This window comes from Dromiciops gliroides, chromosome 1 (assembly GCF_019393635.1).
Source record: "Dromiciops gliroides isolate mDroGli1 chromosome 1, mDroGli1.pri, whole genome shotgun sequence".
NCBI lineage: Eukaryota > Metazoa > Chordata > Mammalia > Microbiotheria > Microbiotheriidae > Dromiciops > Dromiciops gliroides.
In genome coordinates, this window is record NC_057861.1 from 656,408,323 (window position 1) to 656,422,367 (window position 14,045).

The 14,045-nt window shown below is 40.1% G+C and overlaps 1 protein-coding gene across 1 annotated transcript in view; it reads right to left on the reverse strand.

The window, feature by feature from the left end:
- Positions 1-3,194: 3,194 nt before the first annotated feature.
- Positions 3,195-14,045, reverse strand: part of SAXO1 (stabilizer of axonemal microtubules 1) — a 40,337-nt gene continuing 29,486 nt past the window's right edge. The window contains exons 4-5 of the mRNA XM_044000591.1: positions 11,369-11,571; positions 3,195-4,207 (exon numbers count right to left, since the gene is read on the reverse strand). Of these exons, the coding sequence (XP_043856526.1) occupies positions 3,195-4,207; positions 11,369-11,571 (1,216 nt within the window). The remainder of the gene's footprint in view (positions 4,208-11,368; positions 11,572-14,045) is intronic.

Consider the following 14,045-nt stretch of genomic DNA (forward strand, 5'->3'; position numbering starts at 1 on the left):
TTGCTAGGTGAAAATCATGGAGATTATTGTAATAGCCCAAGTGAGGGGTGATGATGGTCTGAGTTAGAATGTTAGCTGTGTGAATGAAGTGTGGGGGATAGGTGGAAGAGAGGTTACCAAAACAGATACCATATTGTTTGTTTGTTTGTTTATTTGTTTTTTGTGGGGCAATGAGGGTTAAGTGATTTGCCCAGGGTCACACAGCTAGTACATATTGTCGTATAAGAATGTTGAAGAGTTAGAACTGGAAGAATTTGGTAACTGATGGTTGAGGGGAATGAGGGAAAGAAAGAAGGGAAGGACTACAGTGATTCCAAATCACAAACCTGGATAACTGGGCAGACTGTGATGTCTTCAATAGAAAGTAGAGGAGTAGAGATAGGCTTTGTAGGGAAGATCAGGAGTTCCATGTTAGACATGCTGAATTTGAAATCTTTGGTAGATCATCTGTGATAGGGAGTCAGAATATAGAAGAGGTGCAGATGTCCTAAAATTAGGTCTGGATATCCTACATAGAAGTAATGGTTGAATATATAGGAGAGAATCTCATAGACAAGGGAAGAAAAAGAAATGAGGGAAAGAAGAGGGGAGGGAAACAAAAGAAAGGGGAAGGGAAAAGAGAGGATAAAGACAAATCTGTTTGGAAGTGAGAAATGAATAATGATGAAACAAAGGAGCCTGAGAGATGTTCAGAGAGGTAAGAAAAGAACAAGGAAAGGAGTATCAGAGAGAATACCTAGGAGGAAGGAATGGTAGACAATGTTAAAAGCTGTATATAGGGGCAGCTAGGTGGATACATGATAGTAAGGATTCAGGGTCAGAGTACTGAAGCTAAATTAAAATGACCCAGAGCCAGTATGTCTTAAATGAAAAGAACTGCTATACTTTGGGAACTATAATGGAATACTTACTAACATCATAGGAGGAAACAGAAAAAGATAATGCTATGGGGTTTTGAAGTGGCTTCCTCTAGCCTTATATGCCACCGCAGCCACTTCCAAAATAAGATGGCTCCCACAAGTTATCACTGAAACATAATAATAGGTACAACTCACATGACTCTATGCACCTTAAAAGGGTTTGATCAATGAAACCTATTGGTTTCTTTTCTCAAATATAAAAAATATTAGAAAGAAAATTACTCCAGTTGATGACCTATTTCCTTTCACTACATCTCTAGGCTGTTTATTTGGACAGTCTAAAAACTGGTCAAAAACTCACATTTTTAGGGCCGCTAGGTGGCGCAGTGGATAAAGCTCTGGCCCTGGATTCAGGAGAACCTGAGTTCAAATTCCACCTCAGACACTGGACACTTACTAGCTGTGTGACCCTGGGCAAGTCACTTAATCCTCACTGCCCCACAAAATAAATAAATAAATAAAAATTTTAAAAAATAAAAACTCACATTTTTATAGCACTTTAGGCTTTCAAGGGCACTTTCATCACAACCCTGTGAGGTTGATAGTGCAAGTACTGTTATCCCCATTTTATAGAAAAAGGAATTGACATAGCAGAGGCAAATTGACCTGACGGTGGGCCCACTGTTACTTAGTTCCAGAGCAAAGATGTGAACCCTGGTCTTAACTCGAAATCCTCTATTATCTTGCATTATCCCTCAGTTCTTGAATGACTTCTTTCTTGAGTTCTTTTTGCCAAGAGTCTCAAGGTTTCCTTGAAAATGTTGTTACTACTATATTAAGTTTAATGTACTTTTTAAAAAAGATATTATTTTGGACAAGTTCAGAGTTTCATAAATAATCAACATTGATCATAAACAAAAGATGATAGTAGCTGACAAATGCTTTATGTACTGAAGCACTAGTGTTTGTTGGTATTTAAGTTCATAGTGAAAAATGAAGCTTTTTATTTTTAAAAGAAAAACAATAATAATGATGATGATGATAATAGCTAACATTTACAAAGACCTAACTATGTGACAAGCCCTGTGCTATATGCTTTGTAATTATTATTTCATTTAATCCTCAAAGCCAGTCTGAAAGATAGGTGCCATTATTATCCCCATTTTGCAGATGAGGAAACTAAAACAAACAGGGTTTAAGTTACTTGCCCAGGGTCACACAGCTAATAAGTGTCTGATGCCAAATTTGAACTCAGGTCTTTCTGACTCCAGGCCCAATGCTCTCTATCCATGAGCCACCAACTGCTTAATTAATTAGCCTTGTGCAATCTTTGAACCTAAACAGAAAGTTGGTGTGTCATTCCCAATCCTTCAAGACAGATCATTGAATGTTGAACATCACATAGCTCTCCTCCACTTTCTAAAGTGGGTATATTGGAGTAAACTGGCCACTTTCCCAGAGGTGGTAGTGTCTAGTGCAAGATTTCCAAATGATGCCCCTCCCATCTTTAAATCTATGGTTGTATGCCAGGAAAAAGGTAGTAAAGCTAATGGAAAAAACAATGTTCTAAGATTTGGGATAACTGGCTTTCAGGCCTGTCTCCACCAATATGTCTGGCTTTAGGAAGTGATTTAAAACTCAAGCTATGGGGTAGCTAGGTGGCACAGTGGATAAAGCACCGACCCTGGGTTCAGGAGTACCTGAGTTCAAATCCGGCCTCAGACACTTGACACTTACTAGCTGTGTGACCCTGGGCAAGTCACTTAACCACCATTGCCCTGCAAAAAAGCAAAAAGAAAAAACCAACCTCAAGCTATGCCCTTCATAGGCCAACCCCCAAGTTTCTTAGTTTCAAAGAGTACCAATTCCCTCCCCCGCAATATTCTACTACCTGTATAATATATGTGTGAAGAGATACATCACTTAAAAAAGCCAATTCCCCAAAATATGTTTTATTCATCAACCTTGTCAGGATTCAAGTCTAATTTCATCATTAATACAATAACTGAATCACCATAATAGATCCAAATGTAAGAAATTAGCTTCTGAGAGAACCCACTCCACCTTTAAGAAACATAAGGAAGCACAGAGTTTGGGAAGTATGGGGTTGGTGGGAGAGAGGGTCAAGAGAGGAAATTAGTCAATCATCAGTGATTAACTGTCATTTTCCTATAGTGAACTGAATCTCATTTATTCAGATTTTCCAGCAGGAACTAACCCCTGGGAATGATCGAGAAGGTCAAAGTTTTTTGAGGAATAAATCTCAACAGACTGTGTAATAAGTACTGTGAATTTTAGAAATTTTGTGAGAAAATTTTCAAAAAGGAAAAAGAATCAAGCTGTCACTGCTAGCTCTCTTTGGTTGGGACCATCTGGTCTATTTGCAGAAAGGCAACTGTTCTTCCTTGAGCCAAGTTGGTCCAAGTGGGACACAGGGCGGTATACTCTGTGGCCAAATGCGTCCACTTCATCAAAGGTGTAGCCTGGTGGCTCAGGAAATGAAGCGAGGCATTTCACTGGTTCCTTAGGAGTATAGCTGACGTTATAGGTTGTTTCGCCTATCAGAGGAGCCTGACACCGAGCAGGAGGAATAAAAGGTTTACAACTCTTTGTGATAATTGGTGGATGAGGCACAAAGTAGGTCTTGGTTGTCGTGAGGCAGTCCATGGGATCCTTGGGCAAATTGAATTGAGCAATGGGCTTGATGGGCTCTTGCTTGGCCGTGGGCCACTGCTTGAAGTCATCTCTGTTGGTAGTAGAGCTTTCGAAGCGCCCTGATTTCTTAGGTTGTATCACAGGACGGCAACACTGGGCAGGGCCCCCTTTCTGATATGTGTAGTGAGCCTGCACTGTTGTCATGAAATCCATCTTCTCATCTGGGGGGACATAAACAGCAGGGGGCCGAGAGAACATTTGTGGTATTGGCCACACCTGGTACTTTTCCCGAAACTCAGTTGTATTGGAGAAGGGGCCCTCACAATTGTTAATCTTGGGGTTAGGTTTCAGGGACTTGGCAGGCTCCCCAACCAATCCCCTAAAGGCCTCCTTGTGAGTAGTGAGGCCATCAAAGGGGATATCACAGGGCTTGAACTTGCTAACTTCCACTGGAATTCGTTTCTCAAGCGGATGTGCCACATAATTCAGCCTATAGTTAGTCAAGTCTTCCAGGGGTAGGTTGCACATCTTTTGCTGATAATTGGGCTTGCAACTCACTGTGGTCACTAGGCCCTTGAAGGGAAAATCATCCTGGTGAGTGGTTCTATAATCAAACTTTGTTGCTGCCGGGCGATAGGCTTGATCTGGTTTTATAGGCTCCCGTTTTGGTTGGTTCCAAGGCAAATAATCAGCTGAAATGAAAACAAATCAATATAGGTCATATCTTCTGGCATGCACCATATATATGTGCGTATACATATGGATTACTGAAAATTAGTAATCTATTACTAAATAGAATTTTGTTTCATAAAATACAAGAATTACCTAGCTGCTAGTTGAATTAAGGACTTCATGTTTCAAATAGATGACATTACTAAACAATGGACAACTTTATTTCTCACACCACTGTACACCCCTTGCATCTAGAAGATAACAATAAAAACAACAATAGTAACCTGATGATAAAAACAGTCTTGAAAAAAAGCAGCATGGTGAACTGGAATGGACAATAGATTTATAGTCAAAAGACTTCGTTCCTATCTTACTTCAGCTTCATCCTAGCTCTGTGTGGTCTCAGGCAAGCTGCTTCATTAGTGTTGACCATGCACAAGTCATTAGGTTTCATACCAGGATAGCTATGACCCGGTCCCCGGATCTCAAGAATCACATATTATAGTCTAATGGGGGCAGGGAACAGCAAGTGCCAAACATTTATGACACAAAAGTTGAGTTAGACAATTCAGTTAAATTTAACCATCAATTATTAAGGGCCTTTATATGTAAGGCACTGTGCCAGACAAAGAATAGGTCCAGGCAAAATGAGAAACAAAATGAGGAGGGAAAGCTCATTTTTACACAGGGGAAGGGTTAGGGGCAGAGAAGGCTTCCTTGGGGAAAAAAGTATATGGGATATTAGTTGAGCCTTTAAGATAAGGCTGGATAGATTATAGAGGGCCTTAAATTCTAGGAGCAGGAATGTCTACTTTATTCAAGATGTACTGGGGAACCACTTAAGGTTTTTTTGAGTAGAGGAATGACATGATCATAGCAGTGCCTCAGTTTCCACATTTATAAAATTAACCAAGGCCTCAGTTTCCACATCTGTAAAATGAGGGTAAATGACATATACCTTTGCCTCACATACCTTATTTTGTTAAGATTACATGAACTAATGTGCTCGTAAATTGCAAAGCATTATCTACCTCCTATCTAACATTATTATTGAATTATGGCTTAGGTAGGCAACAGAAATATTTTCCAATATAATCATTTATACATTTTAAGTAAATTACAGTTGTGAATTTCATCATTAGATCATCAATCTCCCAAGAATTCATTAAGTGTCCCAATATCGCATGTGCTTTGCTATACATGTGGAGAAGAGAAGGGGAAGAAGGGAAGCGAAAGAACATCTATTCAGTGCCTGTCAGGTGCCTGGTACTGAACTAAGTACTTTATAAATATATTCTTGGGGCAGCTAGATGGCGCAGTGGTTAAAGTGCTGGCCCTGGATTCAGGAGTACCTGAGTTCAAATCCAGCCTCAGACACTTAACACTTACTAGCTGTGTGACCCTGGGCAAGTCACTTAACCCCCATTGCCCCACCCTAAATAAATAAATAAATAAATATATTCTTATCTGATTCTCACAACAATCCTGGCTGGCATTTTACAGCTGTGGAAACTGAGGCAGGCAGAAGTTTAGTGAGTTGCCCAGGGTCACACAGCTAGTGAGTGTCTGAGGATGGATTTGAACTTGGGTCTTCTCAACTCTAGGCCTAAAGCTCTTATACATTGTACCACCTAAGGATTATAGAGTTCCTGACCTCAAAGAGCTTACAGTCTAAACCTGGTGACATTATAAGCTATTTTTCTAAAAGGCAAATGACTAAAAAGGTAAAATACTGAATAAATATGTTGCCATTAGAAGTAAATGTGGGGGGGCAGCTGGGTGGCGCAGTGGATAGAGCACTGGCCCTGGAGTCGGGAGTACCTGAGTTCAAATCCAGACTCAGACACATAACGCTTACTAGCTGTGTGACCCTGGGCAAGTCACTTAACCCCAATTGCCTCACTAAAAAAAAAAAAAAAAAAAGAAGTAAATGTGGGGCAGCTAGGTGGCGCAGTGGATAGAGTACCGGCCCTGGAGTCAGGAGTACCTGAGTTCAGGTCCAGCCTCAGACATTTAACACTTACTAGCTGTGTGACTCTGGGCAAGTCACTTAACCCCAGTTGCCTCACTTAAAAAAAAAAAAAAAGAAGTAAATGTTATTTGGTTGGGTGGCAAGTAAATACCACCACCACATTTCAGAGAATAAAGACAAGAAGAAAATTACCACACCTCTTCCAAGGAAATGGAAATGACCTTCCTGGAGAAGGCTGGGAGAGCTAGACATGAGGCCTCTAGGGAAGAAACTCTGACATGAGAGTCTCCTATCTCTGCCATAATAAAAAATAACAGCTGACATCTGTATAGTATTTTACAGTTTATGAAGCATTTTTACCAACACCTTGTTTAATCCCCACAACATCATTGTAAGAGAATACAGAGATGATCACCCCCACTTTACAAAGAAGAAACTGAAGCTCAGACACATTTAAGAAGCTGGGTATAGTCTATGCGACTTGTCTATATACTAGACAAGATAGGAAGAGACCTCAATTCTTCTGATGCCACATCTGATTGTCTCCAGAGAAGACAATCAGAGCCCTGAGCTGTGCAGACTTTATATGCAAAATGTCACTGACTAACTCAGCCAGTCATCCAAAAGACATTCACTGAGGTCCCTCCCTCTATTTGCAAGGTCCTAGGCCAGCAGGAATTCCTCCTAGAAGCATATACAGTTCTCAAGGTGACCAAGAAATAGGACTTCAGAAGAAGCAAAATAACAACTTAACTTCATCACTAGCATACTGTGTGTGATAAAAGACCCCCACCTACACCCTTCCCTTAGAGCAAAGTCTCCAGGGACTCCCACTAAGTTGTAAATCAGAAGGTTATAAGATTCCTGAAAGTCCAAAGTGTGAAAAATCATAGAATTATAGATTGTGAGAGCTGAAGGGGCCTTCTGTACCATCTAGGTAATACCATTGTACAGATAAGGAAACTCAGGCAAAGGAAGGTTTGACGACTTACCCAGGGTCATATTTTAAGACATCCTACTAGTGAAGTTTCCTAACATACAAAAAAGAGTTCAAATAGCTATGTTGGGAAGATTTTTTTTCCTAGGCCCTCACACAGACTTTCTAATAAAAGAGCCCCAAAAGGAGGAAATATGTTTGGAAATACTGAACACAGATAGCCTGTAAGGAAATGTGGAGGAGAGAAAGATGGTGGATCAGTCCCCTAAGGTTCCTGAATGAGTACATAGCTATAGAGAGCCAGAGGACCATATAAGGTGTCAGAATTTCAGATAAACTTCTCATAAATTATCAGGTTTGAAATAACTCATCTGAACCCCAGTGAACTCCCTGAAACTCCAAGGTTCTGACATCACTGTATGTGACTGTATTGGGAATTTATTGAGCTTACTGCCTTACTTAAGAAGAGAGAAAAAGGCCTGGGATGGGAACTTCAGTTTTATCCAGCTGCACGTGTGCAGTCCCCCTTGACACACTGTAAGTTTATTTTAGGCCAACGAGACTACCATGTATTCAAAATAGGCTACATTTTAATTGAAAGCCTAATCCTTTTCCCAGAGAAATTAATGGTTACATCAGCATCTTGAAAGCATTAGGGTGAATTGAGAGGAGACCTTCTCTGGAATCCAAACCACATGTTCCATAGGCAGACTTCAACACAGTCAACTAAGATGACAGTCAAATGGGGTGCTGTGCTTGTGGATCCCTACATGCTTGCTAGATGTAACAGGAAGGAGATGGGGAACTTTACAGACCTCCCCACGTGACAGATGGTGTGTTAAGAAGGCAAGCTCCCAAACTCTGAGCTACTTCTTATACTGTTCTCCTGCTCACCATTTCATATGCAAAACATTTGTGATGGACCCTGGCATTGAGATCCTGAAAGTCTACACAATTTTGCAGTATAAACAATTCACCAAAAAGAGTTTAGTAAAGCCAGGGCACTGAAAAGGTACAAAATGAGGGCACTGAACAGGTATTCAGGAAAAAAATATCCTTTCCAAAGTGGGTAGCAAAGGTGTAGCACAGAACAGGAACTTTGTTTTCTACACTATAGACTTTTTGAAAATAATGTAGCTCAATGGAAGGGCAACTAGGTAGGACAATGGATAGAGCACTGGGCCTCAGGGAAAACCTGAGTTCAAATCTTGTCTCAAACACTTACTAGCTGTGTGACCCTGGGCAAGTCACTTAACTTTGTTTGGCTCAGTTTCTTCATCTGCAAAATGAGCCAGAGAAGAAAACTGCAAACCCATCCAGTATCTTTCCCAAGAAAACGCCCCAAAAGAGGATCATGAAGTGTTGGACACTACTGAAAAATGACTGAACAAAAAGCTCAATGCAGGGCACCTAGGGCACTGAATAATTATACTCTACATCCTTCCAATTGCACATTGTTTTGGAAATACCACAAATTACAACCAAATGCTGTTCCAGAATATTTTACTGGCGTTCCTGTGCTGTAGGAGAGGTGCTGACCCTAACAGTGATAAAGGGAAAGATTTACATATGGTTCCTATGGAGTAAATGTAAGGGGAGTGAATATGTAGGCAGAACTTCCGTACATATTGCCTATAAGAAATGAGGCTTTTAATGATCTTTGTCTTTCTCCCTCCCCTGCTTTTTTTTAATCCCCATTTGGAAGGAGGAAGAAGTTGTGCCATAAAATAGTGAAGTTGCAAGGGAAATTACTAATGCAGCAAATGAATTGTAACAGAAAAAAAAAGTCACCTGACCTAGTGATAAAATAATAAGATAAGGTAAGAATGGTCCCTGAACACCTTCTAAAATTTCTGTTATAGTTCTAACCACATGTGAGCTCTCACATAAAGGAGAGGAAAACTAACCCTTGAATGTCAACCTGAACACTTTCCCAGTGCCTAAACTATAGCCTTCTGTGCTCAGTAGCCTTGGGGACTACTTTGATTTTATCCATCCTCTCTCACCTGAACCTCTAGGGGGCAAAGGCTAGGAAGAAGATCATGGTGTGGAGTTTCTGTGCTAAGCTAACTGGCTCATATATGCAAGGGTATTGTTTAGAGTGTTATCACATTCTTCACAAACAAGCTAAGCTAGACTTTAGACAAAACTAAAAGAAAAGGGCCAAAAAGAAAACTCTCCAAGGTGGGAGGGAGGTAGAAGGGGAGAGAAAGTAATATATGGCTAAGTTATACAGCTATGGATCATTTTTTAAAGATCACCCCTCTACCCCCTTGCAAATTTTCCAAGTTAGGGATCCCATAACAACTTTTTCACACAGATTATCTGAAATAGAGCTTTGCTCTCTCAGCTATTTGTGTATCTGCTTTGAAAGTATCTTGATATATTGTGGGGTTTTTGGAAACTGTTAATATGCATTTTTCTTTTTTCTTTTTTTTTGGTGAGGCAATTGGGATTAAGTGACTTGCCCAGGGTCACACGGCTAGTAAGTGTCAAGTGTCTGAGGCCGGATTTGAACTCAGGTACTCCTGACTCCAGGACCAGTGCTCTATCCACTGTGCCACCTAGCTGCCCCAATATGCATTTTTAAAAAGATTTTAAGGGCAGTTAGGGTGACATAGTAGATAAGAGTATTGTTCCTTGGAGTCAGGAGGATCTGAGTTCAAATCCAGCTTCAGACACTTACTAGCTGTGTAACCCTGGGGAGTCACTTAACCCATTCCCATTTTTTAAAAAAAGGAATTTGCATGCTCTTCTAGTTAGTGCATTAAGAAATAACAAAATAAATAAGATTTTTATAAATTTTCCTTAACAAACAAGGAGCTAAACTTTAGGGACCTAACAGCTGCATAGGGAAGATCATTGGATCATATGATTTATGGATGCAAGGGACTTTATAGAGCATCTAAGCTAACCCCCCAAGAAACTAAAGTGCAAAAGGACTTAGAAAGTGACTTTCCCAAGACCACATTGCTAGAGACGAAGAACGGCAAGAATTTGAATTTGGACCTTTGATGCTACTAGTGCTAGAGGTTGAGCCTTGACAGATAATATCTGTGAGGCAGAGAACATGAGATGAGACTCCAGACAGATCCACATTTCCTTTTTTAATTTAGTCTGCTTTGAGTGATAGGAACCAAAAAGGATAACAGGCAGAGAAAGGGAAGGGATCTTAGAGGTCATTGAGTTAGACTCTTCATTTTACAGATGAGATGAACTGGTCCCAGGAAGATTAAAAAGAGTTTCCCAGGATCACAAAGCTAGTAAATATATGAAGTGGGGTGGGGCTCAAATCCAGATGTTCCTGATTTCAAGTCCAGTACTCTATTCATTCTATCACATTGCTTCTAAATCCAAGGAATATTTCTGCTCCCAGTGTTGAGGTATGAATAGTCACACAAGCTGTGATGACACAGGACTCGATTCCATCCCACTCCCCACACTCCACCAGGCTTAGTTTGCTTATTTTTTTAAACTACTAATCATAGACATTACTGAACTGCTTATCATTTGTGCCCATTTCCTTATGTAACACAAAAATGATTATTCACATCATTACATATATTATCAAGGTAACATGGCTATAAGATTTGTTTAATAATGATTAATATACCCTGTTCATGGGTGCTCAGTATTTAGAGTATGTTATTGCCACAGCATGCTTGTCTGCTCCAAACTTAAACCCAATAAAGGTAACAATTCTAAAGATCTGACATCATTAGAAGTCATTATGCTGGGTAGATAATAAGTTATAACTAATGTTAACTTGAAGCTGAAATATCTTGAAGATGAAGCAAATTAAAGACAATCTTTTTGGGGGGCTGTCTGGATATGTATTTTTTTGATATAAGAAACTCCTTATACGGAAATCCCTATCAACACAGAACAATGACTTCTCTGCAAGTCCTTACTGACTTGCCAAGTGTCACACAACCAATATTTGTCAAAAGCAGGATTGAACCCAGGTCTTCCTCACTCACTGTTCACACTACTGCCTCTACAGAGCAGCCAAGTATGTCAATAATTTTTTTCTGACCTAAGTAGGATGGCCTGGTGAGAGAACTCCCCAAAGAAAACAATGGGGGTGGGCAGCTAGGTGGCACACTGGCCATGGAGTCAGGAGGACCTGAGTTCAAATCCAGCCTCAGGCACTTAACACTTACTAGCTGTTTGGCCCTAGGAAAGTCACTTAATCCCAATTGCCTCACCAAAAAAAAAAAAAGAAAGAAAAGAAAAGAAAAAAGAAAGAAAACAATGAGGGCATGATCATACCTTTATATGTGGCCAGAGATTCCATCTTGTCTTTACATGGATGCCTGTTTTCACGTGGTCTGACAGGATCTACTCGACAGACAGGGAAGGGATTGTAATCCTGTTTATATGTTGTGACCAAATCCATGTTCTCTTCATTTGGAATGAACTGTTCAGGTGGCTTTAACTTCACTGGTAATACTCTGTGAGGGCCATAATCTCTCCTATAAATAAAATCAACATGTTACTTTAATAGTTGGCTTAAAGCTAAGGCTTAGTCAGTGCTTTCTCCTATGTAAAATTCAACAGTTATTTATTCGATTCAATTTAACATGCATTTTAAGTGCCTACTATGTGTACTGTGCTAGAAATAGGGGATTTTTAAAAATTAACATTTTCTGCCCTTAACAGGCTAATGTTTTACAAGGATGCTTACTGTGTGTATAGGATTATGCTAGTCACTTTAGAAGTACCAAAGAATTATAAGGATATAAAACTTGCCTGTAAGAAATTCAAAATTTAATTGGGAAGACTTGTTTTTCCAATTTAAAACAATTGTTGATATACATGGTTTCTCCATGTATGTAGCATGTAGAAAGAAACAGAAACAAATGTAATATGTGAGAGCCTAGCACTTCATATTTATATAGTACTTGGTTTCAGTCCAATATGTAGCAATTTGGTGAGGCTTTTGGTCACGAATAACTTAGGAACTATAGTCATGAAGAGCTTTCTCATAAATAAAAGAGTATCTGGAGAGAGAAGCCACCAGGCTATGATTCAATGAACTTCTAAAAGTCAGAAGAGACATCAGAGTTTCCTTTAGTAACCAAAGTCAGTAGCAGAGATCACTGGAGCCAGTAGCAACAATATCTGAATGTGGTGAAGAGCCAGACCTGAGGAATAACCTGCTCTGCCAGACTAGTCATTACAGGACTGGGTTAAGCAGATCACTCCTCAGGACTGACTCCTCACTAAATTTAGCTACTGCCACAATGATGGAGACTCTGAGAAAGTAGAAAAGGTTTCTCAGGGCCAGAAGACCTAAGATATCTCTCTCACCTCAACATACTCCCTACATGTACCTCAGTAACTTTGTGCTTCAAGTTTGAGCTCACTCTTCCCAGGAAGAGTTTGCTCCCCTGTCTTGGGGTGGGGGGATATTTTTGTACTTCTGTCCTTGCAATGTCTTCTCAATAAATATCCCTTTAGAAAAGGTAATTGATGTCAACTGGTTAATGGAAAGCATCAGTTTCAGAAGATACAAGCTCTTGTTGGTTACCCCTAGAATCCTGAAGGGAGAAATAGCTAACCATTCTCTGGGGACCCATCCTGTCAGTGAGAGTGGGGAGTTGGGATAGTGAATTCATGGAAGATGTTATGCAACCCAGTATACAACCAAGACCCCAAATGAAAGTAGAGGAAATAAGTGCTATAGGAACTCTGAAAAGCGAGAGCTCAAGGTGAGTCAGAGCAGCCAGAGAGCATTGAGAGTTGTTGAGTAGGACTATATGGAAGAGGTAGGACTGAAGCTGCATCTTGAAGGACAGACAGGTGGATAGGTGAAGAAGAGGAATAGTTCATTCCAGAGAGAGGAAATGGCACGGGTGTTTCTGGAATCCATATATACTCAGCAAGTTCCATATGTACTCAGCAAGTTGACATTTCTTCTTTTTTTTTTTCTTTTTCAAAATCAGGGTGAAATTAGTGATGCAATAAATCAAGGAACTAAGCCTTCATTTCTGTAGCTGTAAGTCTCAAGCAATATCCACATTTTAGGGCACAGGGGATCATAAAAGCCTAAGACTTAGAGCTGGAAGGAATATAAAAGATTATCTAGTACAAATTTTTCATTTTGGAGATAGGGAAAGTGAAGCACAGAGAAGTTTTGACTTAGCAGAACCAACTTCTATCTGAAGCCAGGTCTTCTGATTCTAAATCAAGTGTTATTTCAGGGAGGTCAGTGGAGAGGAAAATATGTGCAATTCTCATCTAAACAATGTCAACTTCCCCACCCCCTTCACGAAAAACCATCACAAAATTTAGAAGAATAAATTAAGATTAACAATTCAGTGATTATCCTGGCAACCTGAGAGGACAGGGATATGTGACCCACCAGCACCCAAACATACCTGGCCTGGCTCAAGTGGTGGCCATCAAATCCCCTTCCTGTTACATTAAAACTTTTAAAAAAAATACAAAAATGCATGCACATGTGCACACACAAACACACACTAATTCTACCTTGCTGTCGAGCATATATCAACAGGAGCACATACATCCAACTGGGCCGGGGGAAAGCAGATTCCCCTTGACAGCACATTCCACAGCAGCTCAGCCAAAGGGGAAGGTTTCCGGACAGGAAAACATTAGGACCAAACACCAATAAAATGTATTTCCTGGACAAAATCTGGAGCAGCATTCCCCTAAACCATGCTTGACTAGCAAAGTTAACATGCTCCACTGTAATCTGTCTTGCACGAATTTACACACACACTTGTCAATAAACCAAAACCAAATCTTGTAAATATTGGAGGGTGGGAAAAAGGAAAGATGAGGCAGAGAGAAAATTAATCTTTCCAGGGGCTGAGCAAACAGGGGAAAGAGCCATTAGACACTTTCATTTAACGTGTACAACCCCAAGCTAGTATTTAAAACTTATACTATGACCATCAAAAATGCCTCCAATTTCTACAGT